General features: G+C 42.5%; 1 protein-coding gene across 8 annotated transcripts in view; it reads left to right on the top strand.

The window, feature by feature from the left end:
• The window catches only part of itsn1 (intersectin 1 (SH3 domain protein)), a 42692-nt gene that overhangs the window by 9537 nt on the left and 9994 nt on the right, over positions 1-23161 (top strand). The window contains exons 5-33 of one of the 8 annotated variants that reach the window (XM_056395679.1): positions 142-302; positions 949-1146; positions 1513-1591; positions 1939-2039; positions 2145-2208; positions 2326-2463; positions 2833-2927; positions 3071-3210; positions 3478-3600; positions 3948-4097; positions 4592-4732; positions 4923-5010; positions 5360-5499; positions 10715-10851; positions 10997-11277; positions 11501-11661; positions 12006-12020; positions 12957-13201; positions 13376-13550; positions 13725-13811; positions 13991-14145; positions 14326-14424; positions 14640-14719; positions 14816-14988; positions 15102-15147; positions 15642-15763; positions 16055-16178; positions 16652-16846; positions 18581-22416. In XM_056395679.1, the coding sequence (XP_056251654.1) occupies positions 142-302; positions 949-1146; positions 1513-1591; positions 1939-2039; positions 2145-2208; positions 2326-2463; positions 2833-2927; positions 3071-3210; positions 3478-3600; positions 3948-4097; positions 4592-4732; positions 4923-5010; positions 5360-5499; positions 10715-10851; positions 10997-11277; positions 11501-11661; positions 12006-12020; positions 12957-13201; positions 13376-13550; positions 13725-13811; positions 13991-14145; positions 14326-14424; positions 14640-14719; positions 14816-14988; positions 15102-15147; positions 15642-15763; positions 16055-16178; positions 16652-16846; positions 18581-18582 (3715 nt within the window). In that variant the 3' untranslated portion in view covers positions 18583-22416. Of the gene's footprint in view, positions 1-141; positions 303-948; positions 1147-1512; positions 1592-1938; positions 2040-2144; positions 2209-2325; positions 2464-2832; positions 2928-3070; positions 3211-3477; positions 3601-3947; positions 4098-4591; positions 4733-4922; positions 5011-5359; positions 5500-10714; positions 10852-10996; positions 11278-11500; positions 11662-12005; positions 12021-12956; positions 13202-13375; positions 13551-13724; positions 13812-13990; positions 14146-14325; positions 14425-14639; positions 14720-14815; positions 14989-15101; positions 15148-15641; positions 15764-16054; positions 16179-16651; positions 16847-18580; positions 22417-23161 lie in introns of those variants that run through there. The other 7 variants (XM_056395674.1, XM_056395675.1, XM_056395673.1 and 4 more) reach the window with 7 other exon arrangements.

The raw sequence follows: 23161 nt of genomic DNA, 5'->3' as shown, positions 1-23161 counted from the left end.
CAGGAAGCTGCGACTAGCTCACAGGCTAATAAATATTAAGTAGCCAGTTCATCCAGTTCATTATTTAGTGGTTTCTGTCCAGCAGTGCATCATTTTGTTCTTGTACACTGGTGAAATAATGTGTTCTCTGTGTGCCGGCAGGGCTCTGGCTGACATGAACAGTGATGGCCGTATGGATATCCACGAGTTCTCTATTGCCATGAAACTCATCAAACTGAAACTCCAGGGTCACCCTCTGCCACCTTCACTTCCTCCTAGTATGAAACAACCTCCACTGCCTTTACCCCCACAGACCGGCTTTGGTAAGACACGAATCTGAAATGTTTATATCTACAGCAGCTGGCAACCCACATTGTTTTGTTTAAAAAGATTGCCTCCAAAACATTTGCCCTACATGCACTTTTAGATGATTGTAAGACTACGTTATTGAAATGATCATTTAAATGTCATTTTTCTTCTGCAGTGGTGGTAATTGTTTTTGCTGTGGTGGTGTGCTGCTGCTTACAGTTGATAACTGGAGGAAACATGGCTCACAGTTTGATGTCATAACATAGATGTAATCTGTTGCGGCTTATGTGACAACAGTTTTTTTTTTTTGTCTTGTTGCCCTTGAAAAAAGGCGGTGGTAAAGCTGTCCTGCAAAAACACTGCAGATGTATTTGATAAGGATAAGTCTGTCTTCTCCAGAGGTCATATAGAAAATATTTGCTCTCACTCTCTCAGCTCGACCTCTCGCCTATTGCACAAGTGCTGATCGATAAAGTTATAATGCAAACAGTATGCAGTAATAACACTCTGTGGCTCTCACACCCCATTTAGTATAAATATATAATGTTAAATTCAGCAGCAAAGAAATATCGATTGCAGTTTTCTCTAAAGCTTTGTGCAGCCTTTGACTGATAATGTGTTTATCTGATAATCACATACTGTGCGTCTGTTTATCTTCAGGCATGCCCCCCATGGCTCCCCTCCCGACTCCCATCCCAGCTCCCCTGCCAGGCGTGCCCCCGCTCCCCCTGCCCCCTCTCCCCGTCGGGGTGTCTCCCCCTCTGGTCTCGTCTGCCCCGCCTCCCCTCCCCCAGCCCATCGCCAACGGAGCTCCCCCCACAGGCATGATGCAGCCCATCTCAGGCTTCTCCCACCCAGGTAAGATAACAGCAGTGGGGAAGGGAGTGTTGAAATGTTTGTGTAGCAATTGTCAGTGTGGGCAAAGGTCTCGGTTTTAAGCTTCTGTATTTACGCATAATGTAGACTTTCATATTTACATTGTAGACGGTCAGGTGATGGTCAGTGTCCGTATACACTCTGAACTAATCTAAGTAAAAAGTCACTGTGTTTTAGTTAAGATACATACTTTGTGATGAGATAACAAATCATGCTGCGAGCCGAGTTTTATTGTCACACTGTAAAAGAATTATGAAATGAAATGCTTTACAAAACGTATACGCTGCTTGACATTAAGCATTTGACCACAGCCTCAGACTGAAATGTCCTCTTTCATGTCTCTCTCAGCTCCATCTGTCAACAAGTCTTCGTCGTTTAATCGACCAAGTGCGAAGTTGCAGAAAGTGTCGTCCTTCGATGCTGCTAGGTAGGTCAAATGATCTGAAATGTTAGCGCTATTTTGCTTATTAACAATCTACTAAAATGAGAAAATTTATGGTAGAAAATTGTCACATCTTTTCCCCAGTATCTTGACAAGCTGTTAACTTACTGAATTCTGTAATTTGGCCAAGTTCCAAGTTAATATAAATTTAGGCTGTAAACTTAAACCACTCGAGGAGCTTCGGAGCTGATTGTGCAACCTAGAGTAGATATTACTTCAGCTTTTGCCTTGCTCTGTGGTAATTTATGGGTGTGCCTTTTCATTGCTTCTCTTTTTTGCTCTAAGTGACTTCACTGCACTCTGTTTTTCTATTCTCGTGTTACCTGTCCCAGTAGTCAGCCCCCCTCTGATTGGGCCGTTCCTCAGTCCTCAAGGCTGAAGTACAGACAGCTTTTTAACTCTCATGACAAGATGATGAGTGGACACCTCACAGGTACACACACACACACACACACACACAAACATAATGTATGATAATATGTCTTTCGGGTTTGCTACAGCATTTCAATGTGTGTGTGTGTGTGTGCACGTGTTCCAGGTCCCCAGGCTCGCACAATCCTGATGCAGTCTAGTCTTCCTCAAGGCCAGCTGGCCACAATATGGTCAGTGCATTAAATAATCACCTGAAATTCAATCATTTAATCTTTATCAGAACAGGAGACACATTTCAAAGACGTTAGTGCTTCAATGGGAACTTGTTTCATCTTTTTCTCCTCCAGGAGTCTATCAGATATCGACCAGGATGGGAAGCTAACAGCTGAGGAGTTTATCTTGGCCATGCACCTCATAGATATGGCAATGTCAGGGTTACCGCTACCCCCTGTGTTACCACCAGATTACCTCCCACCCACATTCAGGTAAACACTGTAACCAAATGTCAAATTAAACGACTGAACTGACAGCAGAATGTTAGATATGTGCATAGTTACGCAATAGTTGCCATAAATACTTGCAGCAGTTGGTGTTTTGTACAGTGTCGGGTTAAACTAGGGGTGAACTACATTAAAACAGTTTTTACATTTTTATGTTCTACAAAGAAACGTTATAAACATGATGAATGCAAAATGTTTTTATAAATCAATATTTATATTGCCCTGTTTATTTTAAACTGTGAACATAAATGGAAGTTAATACAATGTGTCCCCCGGATGTGTGGGGTGAGCATATCAAACAAATGGGTGTTGATGGTCTGCATTGTTATTTCTGTGTTTGTCCGTGTGTTAAAGGCGTGTGCGGAGCGACAGTGTTCAGTCAGACCAGAAGAGCGTCCAGGAGGAAATGGAGGAGGAGACTGAAAGCAGCCAAGAAAAGAAGCTACCAGGTTTGGTCCTCTCCATCATTGCATTTGGACACCATTATGTTACTGTCCAAACTGGGACTAGATCTTGTCTCAGCCTTCTTAACGAAGACCTACGTCATAGCCACTGTATATTCTTTATATTATCTCCTTTTGTCTGTACGCAGTGACATTCGAGGATAAGAAGAGGGAGAACTTTGAGCGAGGAAACTTGGAGTTGGAGAAGAGACGTCAGGCTCTGCAGGAGCAGCAGAGGAAAGAACAGGAGAGACTGGCTGCACTGGAGAGAGAGGAACAGGAGAGAAAGGTCAACTACTGATTCATCTTTTCCACACTGGAGTCAGAATTTGAATTGATCCTGGTTTATTGCTTGTATGTAAGGCCATAAAATCTCTGCTGCGATAGTAGCCACAGTGTTGTCACTGTACCAGCGACAATGTCCCATCTCTTTCAAAAAGTTAATTTGAGTTTATTACAGGTGTTGAAGCGAGCAGGAACTGAAAATGAATTATGACCGGTAACTACATAATAGAGCTGTTTGTTCTGCCAGCTCACTTTTCTGTTTGTGTTTCAGGAGCGGGAACGTCTGGAGCAGGAGAGGAGACGACAACAGGAATTAGAAAAACAGCTGGAGAAACAGAGAGAGCTGGAGAGGCTGAGAGAAGAAGAGCGACGCAAAGAGATAGAGAGAAGAGAGGTAAGAAGAGAGGCAGCAAGGAGAAGGGGAAATGATTACCAAGTATCTGCATTTTAATTGAAGAGTTATGGTTGAGTTGACGTTCAGCTGCTGCAGACGTGTAATTACATCTGTTGCAGACAACTTAGAGGCCTTTCACTGCTCACCACCGCCCTCTTTACATCTCAGCTCTTACAGTAAGAGCCTCATTCACACTCCTGCAGCAGATGGCTTGTTCGTGTATAATGAAGTGTGTAATATAAGTATATAATGTGATGTCATGTAATATCCAACCTTGCAGTTCTTTGAAGTGTAATATTGTGAAAATAAACAAAACTCTTTCCTTTGTGTGTGTTTCATCTGTCCAGGCTGCTAAGCGTGAGTTAGAGCGCCAGCGTCAGCTGGAGTGGGAGCGTCAACGTCGACAGGAGCTTCTAACTCAAAGAAACCGAGAGCAGGAGAGTATAGTCCTGCTCAAAGCCAGGAAGAAGACCCTGGAGTTTGAACTGGAGGCCCTGGTAATCAAACACAGGCACACACCAAGCCATGGCATAATCAAACATGCTTGTCAATCAAAGGGAGTCGCATTGTGAAAGCTGACAACATGCCAAACTGAACGGTGAAATATTTAGAGTCATAGCAGATTGTTGTAAGCTGAGGAAATGCTGCAAAGAGAGACACCCGCTCAGGATGTCAGCACTGCTAGTTTTTGTAAGCTTCTATGAGCTAACCAAGGTGACTGTAAGTCCACTTGCTCCCGTTACCAACACAACCAAGTCACTCTGTTACAAAGAGTTACTCCTCACACTGACAGAGGACACGTTGATTTTTGTGGCAATGATGGGCTTGAAAGTTTCTTCAAATATAAACCAAAAGCAATTAGATATAGTTGGATAAATAGATAGTGCTAACAGTAAGAACAGAACAGCTGAAAACGAATACTTTCTATCACCCAACACTCTGTACATGCCTCTGCAGAAACTTGATAGTATACTCATTTCCCATTCTCTAGAACGATAAGAAGACCCAGCTGGAGGGCAAACTGAAGGATGTTCGGTTTCGTCTGTCAGCTCAGCGGAAAGAGGTGGAGCAGACGAATCAGACCAGGGAAACGCGCATCGCTGAAATCACCCTGCTGCAACAGCAGCTGCAGGTACACAAAACACATGTAAACCGTCAGCAAATAAACACAAACAGACAGACTGGTGTCATGTTGATTTCTAGGTCATGTAGAACAACTCTCAACTTGTATGTAGCAAAAATTGAATTGGTCAAAAATGATTTATGAATATGTGATTTAATGATTTTGGGTGTTTTTTTTTTTTTTGGACATTACTGTTCAGGACTCTCAGCAGTGGCTCGGGAGGCTAATTCCTGATAAACAGAGTCTCAACGACCAGTTGAAACAGGTTCAACAGAACAGCCTGCACCGTGAGTACCACATACACCTAACACACACTCACATGTACTGCACCTTACATACTGAGCCTATTCTTGCCATGATGTCGGAGACTGTTCTTGATTTAATTTTTCTTTCTTTTTTTTTTTACATAAACTGAGTATGAGTATGTCTGTCACTAATTAACCTGACCTGATATCACTGTGTGTGTGTGTGTGTGTGTGTGTGTGTGTGTGTGTGTGTGTGTGTGTGTGTGTGTGTGTGTGTGTGTGTGTGTGTGTGTGTGTGTGTGTGTGTGTGTGTGTTGTGTGTGTGTGTGTGTGTTGTGTGTGTGTGTGTGTGTGTGTGTGTGTGTGTGTGTGTGTGTGTGTGTGTGTTTAGGTGACAGTCTGTCGTCCCTGCAGAAGGCTGTGGAGCAGAAGGAGACCAGCAGACAGCAGCTCAGAGAGCAGCTGGATGCTGTGGAGAGGGAGACGAGGGCCAAACTGCTGGAAATAGATGCGTTCAACACCCAGCTAAAGGTAAAACCCAAAGCGTTAATACAGGACAGGAGAGAAAAGCCATGGCTACACCAGCTCAATACATGGTCATATAACTATATAATTTCCTTTATTAAACTAAATAGTTAATGAAATAACTTTACAGAATAGATGCAGTGGACTGTTGAGTTATTCTAGCTACTAGAGATACATACTGTCATGACACAGCTTTAAGTATTTAATCAAGCTATGAAGAGTAGCAGTAAATATCAGGTATAAATCTAAAACAAGGTTATATTGAAGGATAGCAATGAGCTTGTAAAAGTTTCCTACTCTTGACATATTTTAGTATTTGTTTATTTGTGTCAGGAAATCACAAGGCAAGTGCATTCATGGTATTTTACAGCTTGTTTCTTCCAGTTTTTCATAGATGATCTCCTGTATTAAAATCACACTCTACTCTTTCACTCCCCTGACTTCTGTTGAAGGTGTCTGATGTGTTATATTTGTGGGAAAAGCCTCAACATTTTGAACAATAACTCAAATACAACTCCTGACACTAAAGTTAACACCTCATCCAAAATATAACATGAAACTGTAGTAGTGGGATATCCTAATAAATTTAGTAACACTTTAATTAAACCATTAAAAACATTTAGCTATACTTTGATATATTGCTTGTGTTGTTCTTCATTAATTCAAATAAATCTATTTTACTAAACAGTCAATTAACTGATTACCTAGCTTGCTAACCCAGTAATTGTTTTCTCTAAATGAAGCATTGTCCATGTTCAAAACATTGGGTTGGTGTTGTGAATGTAGCTTTAAATCATGTCCTGTCCTATCTCTCATAACCTCATCTTCAAACTAGTTTAGTATAGTCACAGTGTTCAAGTTTTCTGATGTGTTAAAGGTTTGATATTTATATTTATGTAGTTTATCTGTGTTTGTCTTTATGGCGATGTGTTATTGTGTGTATTAATATTGATGTTTTTGGAGAGAGCTAGCTGTGTGCTAGAACACTTAGCGGTTTCAGTCAGCTGCTTTATGTAGCTTTCATCAACAATTTACTGTTGAGAGAGGAAGATGGAGGGATTGTTTCTTATTTTATTCATTAGTATTTAAGCACAGCAGCCTGTTTATGTTTCGTAGAACACCTTTTGTCCCTGTTTATTTTTATTTTCTTCCAGAACACAGAGTCAGGTCAAAGAAAGGGGAATTAGTCATGTGGTCTGTGCCAGCGAGGAGGATGAGAAGAAAAGCAGAGACAGTACTAGCAACAATAAATTGATTTTTTTTGTAAATGGCTAATCTAATGGAGATGGTTCTCAGTTTTATTCAGTGTATAGAACATAACACAGTGATTTGGGAAAGTGTTGCAAAGCCTTTGTGAACAAACAAAGCCAGCAGTGTTGGATACCAGTGTTCTCCAGAGTAAGGTGCAGCCATGTCTCAGTGCATAGACCACTGAGATGTGAACTATGTTTGACTATACTACCCTCCGCCTTCCTTTCTACACCACTTCCTCTCCCCAAAATCTCTTGTCATACTGCTGTGCCTCCTCTGTCCTCTGTGCCCACTGGGACTCTTCAACGCTCCTCCTGCCAATTCTGCTTCCACTCACTCTCCTCCTCTCTGTTTCATTCCGGCTTTTCCGACCTGTATTTCTTCACCTCTTGCCTTCATTTATATCCCTATTATATTCTTTGTTTAATCCTCATAATAAACCCCTCCTTCTATATTTTCTACTCCTTTTATTTATCTCCTACACTGGCGTTTTGCTCCTTTGCCCATGCCAGTCTCTGTGTGAGTTCTATGCCAACCACTGTGCCAGGATAGAAGCCCTGCGACGCCAGCTTCAGGAGGAACAGAGAGGGAGACAGGTAGAGCACACTGCCACTGCTGGACTGGGGTGGTACTGCAGCTGGGATGCAATTTGTAACATTAAATACTGTCAAATTATATCATGACCATTCTGACTCTGATCGCAGACCTGGAGCATAGAGAAGTTTTTGCATTTGAATTGGACCTGCACGGTCTGATCTGGCTGAAAATTACAGAAAGCGTTACAAGAGAAACGCTGTACACCCTCTTTTCAGACCACTAACCTGCAAGCTTCAAGTACTTCAGTCACCTTTGTGATCTTTAACACCTTCAAACCAGATTTTTTAAAATGACTGGTTTGTGCAGACATTCCTGCTTAACATGTGTTCTACACTGTGCTGCCACTGCCAGGCAGCCGGATATACTGCAGCCAGTTGAAGCTTGACTATAATAGTCAAGCTGTGAGTGGTGTGACTACTGACACTCAGACACTACTGATTCTGGTGTGCTGTTTTTTTTTTTCTAATCTCACAGGTCAGTGTCAGTAAAGCACACAGTACTAAATATACACTAATCCAAAGCAAATACATGCATTTATATCAAAGCTCAACATTTGTAACTCATTAAAAACAGTGCAAAACGTAGAACTGCAAATGAAGGTAAAGAATAACATGAACGACTAAAGAAGAGATATTTATACACAGGGTTTATTAGAAGATAAGTTCATGTACCTGGAGTCGGCTGCCAGAAACAGAGCAAATGTGAACAGTGTATCAGCCTCATTACTGACTCCAAAACTATGTAGTAAATACTTCCAGTGTAGACAGGTTATTAAAACAAATCAGTTGTTGTAAACTGACAACTGGGCTGTAATGCCAGCACATTACTCAACACAGTGAGTCATAAGAGCCTCTCCTTCTATGAGTCAAGGCACTTTAATCTCCACTGAAGAAAATCATCACACTTGCGTCAGGGATTTAAAATATTCACCCAGCTAAAATGAAAAACAGCTAGAAATAAATTGGAAAAGCAAATATCAAATTTCTAAATTCTAATTACCTAAGAGGTAATCTCTTGGATTTATTTTTATATATGTTAAATCTGCATGAAAATACAGTTGAATGCTCAATAAAAAAAACAAAAAAACATTTAAACTTACCCAGCAAAACATAACTGACCTTAACTGTCTGTGAGTGCGTCTCTGTCTACAGAATGGCTGACACTCTGTGTGCGTATGTATATATGTATATGTGTGTTTCAGTGCCAGGAGCAGGGACAGCTACAGGAGTGTGTGTCAGCCGTCAGGGTGTGTCTGGCTCGGCTAGACTACGTTATAAAGGTCCACACAACAACCCAGCCTACCCCACCCACCCCCTGCACTTCTCTCTATTTCTTTATTTACCGCTCTTCCATCAAAGACTCTTTTTTTCAAATCACTTTCTTCATTTCTTTTGAACTCTTCTTATTCCTCCTCTGTCCTCTTTTATCTTCTTCCTCTTTTCATCGTCTGGCTGGTGTTAGCTCACAACTTAGCCAGCTGGCTAACAGGGCTGTCATTGTTCATGCTAAACTAGCAATCATGCTAGGTTAGCAGGTGTACTAGATTAGGTGATTAACTAGGTTATCTTACTAGATTACTACACCGTACTGTAATGCTACTACCCGTACGCTACCAGAGGATGTTTCAGCCACACAAGCAGAAGCTAGCACCAGGCTAATATGCTGATAAACTTTATTTGAATGTGTGTGTGTGTGTATGTGTGTGTGTGTGTGTGTGTGTGTGTGTGTGTGTGTGTTTGTGTCTAGTCTGTGTGTACAGGAGTGTATGCTAGGCATGCTGTGTTGTCTTTTAAGTCCTCCACTTCCTGTTCTCGGGTGACTTGGAGTTCTGTCTCTCCAGAGTTGTAGTTTTACTTCTCCGTCAGTCTCTCATCTCTGATTGGTTTGCTTGTTTCTGAAGGTTTCCTCACGTTGGTTGTTTGGCTGAAACACGACAGCTGCCTTGCGTTGTTATAGTAACAGAGTGTGTTCTAATGGCACAGCTGGTTGTCATGACTACACAGAACTGCCCCCCCCCTTCCCTACCACATACCCTCCCACCACCCACCCACCCACCTTTTTTGTTTTGTTTTTGTTTTTTTGTTTACTTCTAACCCCTCCCTCAAACATACTGTGCCTTGTGCAAGCTCCGCCCCACCACCGTGTCCGGGGCACTGTGTTTTGGGCCGCGTCCGCGCCAACCTCCAGTGGTGATGAAGCCCCCTCCCAGTGACGTCCCCTCCCACTTGAAGATTTATATATGATTTAGTTTTTAACAATCCCCAAGCTTCAATATGGATAAATTAACAATTATATCCGCTGCCCACCAGACGTGATTGGTACATGACAGTTTGCTAATTAGTTGCTGGGAGATCTTTTCTTTGTAGACGACACCAGAAAAAAGGTAAAAACCTTGATGCGTTCTCACGGGCTTTGAAAGTCCTGTCAGCAGAAGCCTGGACGTCTCTTTTTCTGGTGTCCACACTAGCTTGAGCAGCTCAAGAGTTGGGAGCAATCCACAGTGTCAGCCCTGCTCAGACAGAGAAACGAGCTGCACTGCACACGTCAGAGATAGAGAGGGAGGAAAGTAGGTGGGGATACAGACGGTTTTAATGGATCCCTCGTCACTCATTGGCTGCCCTCTATTCTTCTCCCGAGAAGTTTGTTTATCTCACAACTAAAAAATGCAGCAGCATCTGAGTTCCTTATGACTCTGGCTGAATGTTCAGGGTCGTTGTCATGCTGCAGAATGAATTTGGGAACGATCAGACGCCTCCCTGATGGATGAGAGTCTAAACCTTTGCACATTACTGTATGTGGAGATCAAAAACATTTCTCCTAAGATGTGTCACCTCAACACATTATCGTGACAAATCTACCAATCCGACACTTTATATTTTTGTTTTGTTTTTGCTTTTTGCAGTTTGCTGTAAGCTAAAGCAGAGTTTCGCCTGCAAGGACTTTACAATTTGTACAGCAAACACCTTTTATGTTCGATAAAACTCCCCAAAAAAATCCTTTTAATGACCAAAAAAGGAAGAAATATCAGGAAGAGAGGCAGATGAGGAAGCACAGATGTGCGTTCGATGTCATGTATACAGAAGACAGAAATAACCTGTTTACCATTGGTCTCTTGCTCTGGTCAGTTTCGACATCATCACTAAAAACAGGATGACATTCAAGTATTTGCCATGGTTACCGGCCGGGACGTGTCATCACCTCAGTGAAGGGGCGGAGCTTGCCTTGATCACCTGACTAATACGTACTTGCTGCTGCTGCTGCTGCTGCTGTTGTTGTTCTTGTTTGTTGTCGATGGTAACCCGTAGCAACCAGCCCCACTGATCCCACTTCCTCCTCACCGCTGTTCCTTCCTGTATCCCATGATGCTTTGCAGGAGTTGCGGGAGATCCACAGCCGGCAGCAGAGACAGAAACAGAAGGACATGGAGGCAGACACACACACACTGACACACACACACTCTCACATACACACCCCGAGTGAGAGAAAGTCTGCCGAGCTGCAGGAGAGCAGGTGAGATCCAAATACACTTGAGAATTTCAGAGGTCTTGGATTTTATCCAAGCAATTACATTAGAATGGAAAGTATTGTTTTCAGTACATGCCATGAAAAACTTTTGCGTTGACTTTAAGGAGGTTCATCTTTCCCTGTCATGCAGCAGGTTGTCATCAGAAGAGAGTGTGGCCTGGAGGGACGAAGCAGTAAGCTCTGCCCCTAAAGCTCCTAGCCCGGTCTCAGTGTCGGCGCCTGATGCCTGGCTAAACAGAGTGACTCAGGAAGAGGAGGAGAGGAAGAAGAGAGGGATGGAGGAAGAAGAAGAGGGCCGGAAGCGAGCAGGATCAGTAGAAGAGAAGGAGGATGAGGGAAGAGGCAAGAAGGACATGCAAGATAAATTAAACAAGCTGTTCAGCCAGCAGGCAGATCCCTGGGCTTCATCAGGTGTGTTATGTCTGTTGCAGTTTATGCATGCATGAAAAACAGACAGCAAAAAACAGGGACTGGTGTGTGGTGGTCACCTGTGTTTGATGCCATCAGTGACTTTTATTCATGGAACAACATTGATGTACCCAGTGTGGCATCTTGACTTATTTCCAGAAATTCTGATGCTTTTCCCACAGTTTAGGCAGAATAATAATATCTGTGTTTCCCTGTTTATTTCCAGTGGAAAAGGCTCCAGTACCCAGTCTGTTCGACCAGAAGGCAGCAGCCAGCAGCTTCGACCAGCAGCAGCAGCCGGTGAAGGTGGTCTACTACAGGGCTCTCTATCCGTTTGATGCTCGCAGCCATGATGAGATCAGTATCGCTCCCGGAGATGTAATCATGGTAGGTAGTATATACTCCCAAATGGTAGTATTCATACCTTCTGCCATCAACTTTGCTACAAAAACATGTGAACACAGGATGATGACGGTGCAGACTGAAGGTCGTGCGAGTGTGTAGCTGCCACTGTGACAGATTTACAGTAATATGTGTGTAAGCACATATTTTATTGCCTCTTTTGTATTTATATGTGTCCTCTGTGTGTGTGTGTGTGTGTGTGTGTGTGTGTGTGTGTGTGTGTGTGTGTGTGTGTGTGAGTGAGTGTGTGAGTGTGAGAGAGTGAGTGTGAATGACAGCACGGTGTGTGTATTAACTGTTTCCTCTCTCCTCTGCTGTGCGAACTGAAGGTGAAGGGGGAATGGGTAAGTTCTTGCCCCCCCTTGCCCCAGTGTTGTGCCTCCACCAATCATAAGCCAGCACTCATTTGAACTTTTTGCTGTCACCTCATGTCGTCTCCATGTTCATTCATTTTGCCAGTGGATGAATGTGTCTGGCTTTTTTATTTTATTTTTTTATTTTTTTATTTCTTATTTAACCAAGTCATTGTAATCAGATCTGTCAATGTCTGTAAAGGTTGTTTTTGTTTTCACGGTTAATGTGAAAATGTAATGATTGATGTTTAACTGTGAACCAAAGAAATACAAACCTTCACAGTCTGACCTCTGCGGAAAAAACAAACAAACAAAAAAATATATTTTATTACCTTTAATGTTTCCATAGATTAACATCCTCATGAATAAAACTGTCACCCACAGCCCAGTCACTCCCCTCACTTGGCAGGATTACATTCAAAACCTGCCAAACAATGTGTTGTGTTGTAACCTCTATTTCGACATCAATTGGAGTGAGATGAGGCTCGTCCAGATTTTGCTTCAAAAAGAATCCATCAGTAGTCCAACACAAAAGAGTAAATATAGCAACAGAAAGTGTCATGGACAGCTACATGATGGACTAAAAGAAAATATATTAATTAGTGGTGAAGAGGGCAGCCGTGGGTTTCTATCATCAAGTTATTTATAACTTGAAAGGGTCTCTGTTCATTTTACAGCCCTGGAGCCATAGCACAACATTAACAGTTAAACATATTGAGTTATCAAGTTAATGTTATTTCTCCCACTTGATTATCCACTGATTTGGTAATTCTACTTCCTGAAATTCAACTCTAAACAGCTGCTGCTCATGGACATTGTTGTTTACACCACTGCTCTGTTCTACCATGAATCTGAACACACACATCTCGGTGAACCAGTGTCTCTGTGTCGGCTTGTATGCTTCAGTTTTATCCTCTGCTCTGACAGGTGGACGAGTCACAAACAGGTGAACCCGGCTGGCTGGGAGGAGAGCTCAGGGGGAGGACCGGTTGGTTTCCAGCCAATTACGCAGAACGGATACCTGACAACGAAGCACCAATCAGCTTGCGCGCCACAGCCTCAGCGACTCCCACCTCCGCCCAGCAGCCGATAAGCACGCCTCCTCCAGCACCCGGACACACCTCCTCCTCCGCATCCTCCGCCAACAGTAACTGGGCCGACTTCAGCACCACGTGAGTCCTGCCGATGGCGATGTTATCAGTTAACAAATACATTAATAAACACTTATGTCTGCTTACAGCTACATGATAGATAGATGGATAGATGTAAATCTCCCAGACACATTAAATACACTTCAACCTGCAGGATTCATAATACATGTGCATCATGTGGGCATATATTTGCAGTTGGCCCTCAAATACAGCTAGCCAATCAGACAGCGAGGGGTGGGACGCATGGCCGACCTCTTCGACCAGTCAGAATCCATCGCTCAGTGTTCCATCGGCGCAGCTTCGGCAACGCTCCGCCTTCACACCTGCTACCATGACAACAGGCTCCTCTCCGTCACCCGTGCTGGGGCAGGTAACAAGTCTCTTTGGCTTCTTCAGTCCTGGACCTTAATTGTACGAATGTCTCCCAAAGATCCTCTTCCCAGCCGACCCAGCTTGTTCTTGGTGCTGGTGATTCGCTTGCTCCTCTGTTGCTACGTGGACTTGTGAACTGAGTGGTATTTGTGGCTGTAATTCTGCTTGTCAGGGGGAGAAGGTCGAAGGTCTTCAGGCTCAGGCTTTGTATCCCTGGAGAGCGAAGAAGGACAACCACCTCAACTTCAATAAAAATGAGGTAGTAAAGCATTTTCCCATCTCCCCTCTTTTTGTTTGTTTTTTTTTTTGTATTAAATTATGATACATATTTGTTTTTATTGTAATCATTTTGTGCTAACCAAATATCCTGTCTGGATATTATTATATAATTTGTTCAACTGAATAGAACCAATGCTATAATTGTTTTTGTTAATATAGATAATCACAGTGTTGGAGCAGCAGGACATGTGGTGGTTAGGTGAACTGCAGACTGGGCAGAGAGGCTGGTTCCCCAAAAGTTACGTCAAGCTCATCTCCGCCACCATGACGGCCCCTGCCGCTGGTGCCGTCGCAGCACGCAGCAAAAACACTAGGTAGGTTCAAACGTAGCATCAAGTCAAGATCTGTGCACTTTCATTTCACATTGTTTCCCTTCTCACACTACAGAGCAACCAGGACGTCTGAATAAACCTGCGCTAGATTTCTTTCTCTACTTTCTCAGCTTTCGAGGTCTCATTTTTTACCACGTCTCACATCATTTAATCCCTCATTAGTGGGAGTGTAGCTACATATCCACCGACTGAGTTTGGACTGAGCCGAAACCAACTGACAGAGCTGTGTGAAGAGAAGCAACTTGAAGAATTAAAATCTTGGTAAATGGCTTAGTCAGTTGATTGTGGAGTGACAAAATTTAAAGAAGTTGCCTGAAGGATGATTCTGTGGCAGATTTATTGTTTTTATGGCATATTGGGGGTCTTCGTACCAAACTTGATTTTTAGAAATTAAAAACCTAATTTTATATTCTAAACCTGGCAAAAAAAAACAAAGCTCAGCTTATTTACATTTCTTTGTTTTCTTTCTCCTCTAGTGAGTCTGGAGTCTCAGAAAGCCCCCCCAATGGAAAACGACCCTCCCCTTCCCCGACAAAACCCTCTGACTCTGGAGAAGGTAGCACATGCAAACATGTACATGTATATTTTATTTTGAAAGATAGGTGGGTAGTTAATACTGACTCTGTTCACTTGTCTGTGTGCATCTGTACAGAGTACGTGGCCATGTACACATATGAGAGCAGTGAACAAGGGGACCTGAGTTTTCAGCAAGGTGATATCGTCATGGTTACCAGGAAAGAAGGGGATTGGTGGACGGGCATGGTCGCGGGCAAGACCGGAGTCTTCCCGTCCAATTATGTCAAACCTCGAGACTCGTCTTCAGACGTAAGAGATTATTCAGAACAAATTAGGGTGGCAAGTGTGTGTTTCACGTTTTCACATGGGGTGAGAGAAATGTTTGAGGTGATTGTTACTCTAAACTCTGTTTCTATTTTTAGTCACTGGGATCAGCAGGGAAGACAGGCAGCCTGGGAAAGAAACCAGGTGAGCTTTCTCTTATTTTCCCACAGAGCAGGGCTGCGGAGGAAAAGTCTTTTTTTTGTTTAGGAAGGTTCAAACTGAGTGAAATGACCCTGAAGTATCTGAGCAGCAGCCATGATAAGAGCTGGTCCAATTCTCTAAATGATAAGGAAAGGAGCTTCAGTGCTTCCTATCTTATCTCCTTTATCAAAGGAAACGCTGAACCTGCAACATTTAAAGCAACACACGAATAGTGTCACCTCGGCACACCCACGTAAATGTAGAAACAACAGAGCAGCTGTTTTATGTTTGTGACACGATCCAGAACTGATGGAAATCCTTGTCTGATCGACTGAACCTGAAATCCACAAATATAGATCTCTTCTCTCTCAGATCAGTCCAGTCTGTTCACAAAAGATTATTTTGACTTTTGAACCGCAGCCCAGGTTTCAGGTGCTGCAGGATCAGAACTAACCACACCATCCCCATCTTCCTCTTCCTGTACTCTCCTCCCTCAGAGATTGCTCAGGTGATCGCCCCCTACAGTGCAACAGGAGCAGAGCAGCTGACGTTAGCTCCCGGACAGCTCATCCTCATCAGGAAAAAGAACCCAGGCGGCTGGTGGGAGGGGGAGCTCCAGGTACGCAAGCACAAACTCTAATATATGCAAAGATTACTTTGACTGTTAATAGAAAGAAATGAGAGGAAAGTGAAAGAAAATCTCCCTAAACTCCACAAGGCCAGTGACGTCATGAAATTGTCAGGTCCGATGACTCCAGCTTAATAACAGTAAACATAGCACATTGAGTTTTAAGGCAGAACCAGCAGCTTGTATTTACTTCTATATATTTATCTACATACATGACACAAAGCCATGCAGACGCTCATTGTGTTTCATGACTAATGGCGTTCTGTGTTCTGGCTGGTTCAGGCTCGGGGCAAAAAACGCCAGATAGGTTGGTTTCCAGCAAACTACGTGAAGCTGCTCAGTCCCAGCACCAGCAAGACGACGCCCACCGAGCCCACGCCTCCTAAACTGGCCCCTGCGAGCACAGGTAAGCACACGCGTGGTGGACTACAAATACAGCTGTGCACAAAAAGAACAAAGTACATATTTTGTTGATTTTCAAGGTGAAGTTTTTGAAGTTACGGTTTAATTATTATTAAACTAAAACATCGTGTACACTTGTTATTCACTTTTCAGAAAAGCAGACATGTTTTAGTTTTCCTGTCTTTCCTCTTTCTTTTAGAAAGTTTGAACTTTGATAAAACTTTAAGAGACTAAAATTGGTTTATTTGATGCCATGAAAATGAAAGTTGACATAATGTTGCTTTTACTTCATTACATTATCAATTTTGACATTTGAATGAGATCTGATCAACATTAGTAAAAGCTTTATATATTTTTAGGTGTGTAAATGTGTCTGTTTTTGTTAGTCGGTAATAAAAGAGCACGTCACTGTCGCATGTGACTTTAAAGCTGGAAATATTAACATCTTTTCCATCACGTCTGTCTGTGGTGTTGAAGCTCTGTGTCAGGTGATCGGCATGTACGACTACGTGGCCCAGAACGATGACGAGTTGGCCTTCCAGAAGGGTCAGGTGATCACAGTGCTCAACAAGGACGACTGTGATTGGTGGAAAGGCGAGCTCAACGGGAGGGAGGGTCTGTTTCCCAGCAACTACGTCAAACTCACCACGGACACTGACCCGAGCACGCAGTGTGAGTGCACACAAACACACACACACACACACACACACACACACAATCTAACGTGAATCACAGAACACACACAATCTACTAAAATTAACAAATGTAACACTCACACACTGAAACACACTCTCTCCCTCACATACACACACACACACACACACACATGCACACACACACACACACACACACACACACACACACACACACACACACACACACACACACACACACACACCCCAGAGCCAGGTGTGGAGATGCTGTCCCTCTCTCAGTCTTTGACCCCTGAGTTGGTTTGACCTCTGACCTTTCACCTTGACACTCCTTTGGGCCTCTTTGATAAACCTCCCAGTCATGCACCATCTCTGGGTGGTGTTTGTGTGTGTTTGTATGGTGTGTATGTGCATGCGTGTGTGTGTGTGTGTGTGTGTGTGTGTGTGTGTGTGTGTGTGTGTGTGTGTGTGTGTGTGTGTGTGTGTGTGTGTGTGTGTGTGTGTGTGTGTGTGTGTGTGTGTGTGTGTGTATGCACGCAGTAGTGTAAAGGTGTTTCCCCCTCTTCCTGCATGTGTTCCCTCAGCATGATCCACCATAGACTTAGAGTTTCTAGAGCAGAGCACTGAGACACCGGCAGTAACTGATATAACTGTGAACAGAATTGTGGGTATTTTTTGGCACCACGGAGCTACAGTGTGTTCCTGCACAATATGTTAATGAAGTTCCAGCAGGACACAGGTCATCGAGTTGAAAATCAAGTTAAATATTTTCTGCATGATATGAGGAAAAATATTCCGACATTAGTTTCGACTTGGCTACAAAACATTTTAAGTACTGTAATAAAACTGTAGTAATTTGAATCATGTGTCAGATGAATACATTTGGGCTGCAGCTAAAACAAATTTTCATTTTGATTAATCTGTTATTTGATTTGATTGTTTTTTTAATCAATCATTTAGTCTATAAAATGTCAAAAAAAAAATTTAAAAGCAGCCTTCAGATTCATGTTTGACCGACTGAAATCCAAAGGCTTTTAACTTATTATGATATAAAACAAAGAAAAGCAGCAAATACATTTTTTGCTTGACTCAATCACCAACTTAGATCTGTTAGATTAATTAAGTTGTTTTGGTCATAATATGAATAAATGAAGTGGTACTTCACTCAGAAGGAGTCCGGCTCTGACTGTCGCTCAAAAATTGTTTAAATCTAATAGTTCTGCACAATTTACAGGCAGGCCACTTTAAACGTGGGTTTACCTGTTGTTGTATCATGGCAACAAGCTGTAGTCTTCACAGTAAATGTCTCCTGGAGCAACAACAGTCTTACCGTTTTTATTTAAGAACATGTCTTGAGTCTTTTCTTGAGTCTGTTCCCTGTAGCCACTTTTGAAACAACACTGTTGAACAAATAGAACTGCTGAATCTGGTCTTTTTTATTTATTTTTTCTTTCTTTGTTGGCGGTTCATTTTTAAATATTACAAGAACGGAATGGCGGCCGCAGCTAACTGGTTTCAATTAACAGCCGCGTTCTTACGTCACTTCACTGCTACGAACGATCTCTACAGACACCAGCTCTGTCACTGCCTGCTCTAGACCCTCTATTTCTATGCTAGGTTAGACCACACCTCCACACTCTCTGTCTTGCTGCACGCTCCACCCACCTAGCACCCGATTGGTTGTTGTTGTTGTTGTTGTTGTTGTTTTGTTTAGTTGTTTTTGTTGATGTTGTTGTTGTCGTCCTCTCTCTAGGATCATATCATTACCCAGAACCCCCCTCTCCTCAAAGCCCTCAAAGAGACCCACTAGGCCACGCCCACTAGGCCACTCAACCAATGGGACAGCACCAAGAGGTCACATGACCCGGAAATGGCGACTCTCCACCAATAGAAGCCAGAGAGAGAGAGAGAGAGAGACAGAGACAGACAGACAGACAGACAGACAGACAGACTGTAACGTTAGAACTCTGTCTATGCATGGCTCTGACTGGACTTGGCCAAACTCTGTTTATCTAAGGCTCTGGCTCCAAACAGCACTGTTCAACAGGAGGGAGATCAATAGTCAGGACTCCTCTCCAGCTTTCCTCTTCTCCTCCTCTCCCTCTCTTCTCCTTCTCCTCCCCACTTTTTCTCGCTCCCCTTCTCTTTCAGTCGGAAGGTGTTTAGATAAGAAGGGAAAGGAGGGGAGGAGATAAAAGGAGAGCAAAAGAGGAGACGAGACTATTGAGCTCCTTCCTCCCAGATTGGACTGATGAACATGTTTTTGACTGGATCACAGCGACTGTATACACGCACACACACACACACACACACACACACACACACACACATATATCCACACACACACACACACACACACACACACACACAGCCCTATCTTAGTGCGGTAAAGTGGATAGTGGGTCATTTTGTGGCTTCATGGGAGAATGTGTCATTAGAATCAGTAGCTCAGCTCATCCCCCCTCCCTCCTCCTTTTTTATTTATTTTTTTTAATTTCTATTTTTTAACCTTGCTCCCATTGGTTCAGCAGCTTCATTCACCTGTCAGTCACAAGCGCTGGCTCCACCCCCAGCCCGGCCCACCCCAACCCTCACTAACCCCTCCCCCCCACAGCTTCACAGAAAGACCCACTATCTGCTGGAGGACAAGTCTCAATGTTCAAGTCTTTTACTCTCCTCTCTTCACCTCTCCTCACCTCTCTTCTCTCCTCAATGCCAAAGACTCCTCCCTCCTCCTTCGCGCTTCCTTTCCTCCTCTTCCCTTCTTACACCCCCACCCCCCCCACCCCCCCTCATTATAAGGAGATGAAGGAAAGGAGAGGAGAGAAAATGTGGCAGTATTGAGACGCGTCCCACAGCAGTTAAAGGCTAAGTTTCAACCCACACTGCTGCTACCCTCTATGGTTTTCCCAGTTAGTCTGTTAGTTCCTCCCCACCTCTCTTTCTGTGCTAGGAAAGGAGGTAAGGAGGCGTAGAAGGGAGCGAGCAGCTGATATGGGACTCAGCCCGTAGCTCAGGGCTAAAATGGAAAGCCATGCTGTAACTGCTGAGCATACGAGCTAACCAAATGTCACGCACACACAAAATACAACATGGTACAGAGTTTGGAGTCTGCACGTGACCTTAAACAGATTTCACACACACACACCACACACACACACACACACACACACACACACACACACACACACACACACCCTCAGACACAGTGATAATGTTTTTATCCGTAGTAGTTTAACATTCTGAATATGTATTAACTTTAAATGAACCGTTTTATGTTCTGTTGTTGTTTTTTCCTTTTTTGTTTGTTTACATGTTTATTGTTTTGTCTGTTGCTATGATGATGAGACGCTGTCACACTGTTGAAGGCTAGACACTGACATGACACAGACAGATTTGGTACTAAATACGTAGGGGTGGAACGATTTGATCATTCCAGTTAAACAAAGAGTTTTTGGGGAAATCCATTTATTGTCTTTCTTGCCGAGAGTTAGACGAGAAGATTGACACCGATCTCACGTCTGTATGTTAAATATGAAGCTAGAACCAAGAGGTGATTCAAAATTATTCAAAAATATGCCTTTTAAATCCGGCAAATAACCCCGTAACACCACAACTTGACTTTTTTACTTTTCCGTTTGTACACAGAAAATCCACCATGTTTGTTATTGAGCTTTACAGGTGTTGGTTTATGTATTTTTTGTTTCCCTCTTGCTTCCAGTTTCATGCTAAGCTAAGCTAAGCTAAGCTAATGAACTCCAGGCTTAAGCTTCATATTTATATAGATCCTCTCATCTCATTTAAATCGCTCAGCTGTTTCTATTTGTGGCTTAATTTTACAAACCAGTGACACTTTTAAGTAATTTTACCTCCTTGAATTTTCCACACTGTGATGCACATTTGAATGTGACTTAAGTCATTGTCACCATACTTCATGCACAGAACAGCTGATTTTCAAGTTCCCCCTGCACTGCAAAACTACTGTATCAAAACATATCAAAATCATTCCACCCCTACGAAATCTTCAGGAAGAAGTAGTTACTGAGGCGCAGGACTGGACGACTAGACATAAAGGCGGGAAGAGACTGACTCTAGCTGTTTTTACAAATCCGATTTTGCAGCCTCAATTTTCCTGCGCCTCATATTGAACATTTTTAACAGTGTGTTCCCGAAAAAGCTTCACAGAGCTGTACCAAGTCCTTAAAACATCAAATATCATATTACACTCATATCGTTTAACCGACTTAAAGTCTGTGTTGAGGGACAGAGACAGACGGACTCTCACATACAGACACAAACAGCACAGCCTCACTTTCAAACAGAATATATACTGTATATCACCGGTTACCATGGCAACATACACCCCCCTGGTGTATCTTTGCCACTCTCCTACAGCAACAGAGCCACACTTCTCTTTGTTCCCATAGCAACAGACTAGTGTTATAGTGGTTGCCATATCAGATTTGTATTGTTTTATTTTCTGTTTATCCAGATGACAGTATTGTGATTTTAATGTTTACCCTCAGAAACACAAACAACGGATGAAACGATTATGGAACTACGCAACTTTTTATACTACGAGCAATAGAGATATTATGATTATTATGATTACTATTATTATTATTATTATTAACTTGCTTGGGTCCCATTGGCTCCTCAGTATGTCAGTATTGGAGGTGAAGCGCTCTGATTGGCTGATGAGTCAAAGACCATCTGTTGGTTGACAAACTGAGGCTGGAGGCCCAGACTGGGTCGTTAGTTTTGGGAGCATTTTTTTGTTTTGTTTTGTTTTTTTTTTAAATTCATATCCTGGTTTTCACCATCAGAGATTAAGTCTTTGTCAGTTTGGTAACAGATGGTCGAGACTCCTCACAGTCAGAGTGAGTATTTTAGATTAGAACAAAGACCCAGCTAAACCAGAGCCGTGCTGGTAATGTACCTCCTCCATGTTACTACATGCTAACGCTCCCATCTGCAGCCATTTTTGTCCCTGTTAGCATTAATCTTAAATCATCTGGGGACTCAGAACGGTTCAGGTGGAAGCAGCACATACTTTGCATTTAGAAAAATTTTAACATTTTTATTTTTAACAAAAACACACACTTTTTGCTCATCTATGCTCTGAGGCATGGCTCTGGTCTAGTCTGGTTTGTTTAGAAAAAAAATAAAAGCTATGTATGGTCTATGCTTAATCTGATGAATGGTAACGGTTGATGCTTCATGTGGAATATAAATAGCAACTCTGATGAATGGACGAATGGATTAACAGCCAAGCCAAATGTAACCAGACTGCACTTGGTGTCAATGCGAGCATGAATGAACAGTGAGTGAGTGAGTGAGTGAGTGAGTGAGTGAGTGAGCGAGTGAAAGTAAAGCATGAATGAGCAATTTTATGGACATGAATGGTCAGATGGATACACAAAGGAATAAAAAGGATACATGAATGGATGAATGAGTGACGGAGTGAATGAAATGTACAGAATGTTAGCGTAGCGTTGATAGTAAAAATGTCCTGAGGTTTTATTGGTGGAGATTTTGATGAAGCGGTGAATCTGACTGGTCCTGATGATTAAACGCTCTGAGACAGACTGCAGTCGACTGGCCTCGTTACTCTCTCACTCTCTCTCTCTCTCACACACACACACACACACACACACACACACACATAACTGCTTTAAACCTTAGGAAGCTTCCTGTTAAATTGGCAATTATAGATAAAACATTCACTTTTACACTTCTGGTCCTGTTTCTAAAGACATATTTAAAAAATACGCCAGTATTTTTAACTTCATTAAGCTTATCATTAGTGAGTTATAAAGCTAAAAGCTGCAGTAATTTTATATGAACACTTCATCAAATGACTCAATCTAAGAGATTAAGAGAAAGGCTGAATAAATAGTTCATTTTATGATGCAATAATAACATAATTTTCTGTTTCTCAGTTTGTTGTGCAGCTCTTCTGCCCCCTAGTGGCCAAAAACAGATTGATGCAGCTTTAAAATCAGCACAACCAAAGCTAAAACTGTATGAAAAATGAATATATTAATTAAGAATCATTATCATTATTATTAATCTTATTATATTTCTTATTAGTTAATCCACCCACCCATTTTCTGCTGCTTATCCAGTGTCAATAAAGTCATGCATTTGCTAAATAACTTCTTAGTCTAGTAAAAATGTATTTAAAAGTTTAAAGTCAAATCTGAATCCAACGGAAGCCGTTAATAGGAAGCTTCACAAATGTACGTCACTCTTTAATCTCTACACACTCACACAAATGCCAATACACACAATCACAGTAACACACTGATCACAACACAGACCCACATTAAAT

The sequence above is a fragment of the Seriola aureovittata genome, chromosome 14, assembly GCF_021018895.1.
Source record: "Seriola aureovittata isolate HTS-2021-v1 ecotype China chromosome 14, ASM2101889v1, whole genome shotgun sequence".
Taxonomy (NCBI): domain Eukaryota; kingdom Metazoa; phylum Chordata; class Actinopteri; order Carangiformes; family Carangidae; genus Seriola; species Seriola aureovittata.
Note: the sequence above shows the minus strand (reverse complement) of the source record. Positions and strands in the feature narration are given on the sequence as shown.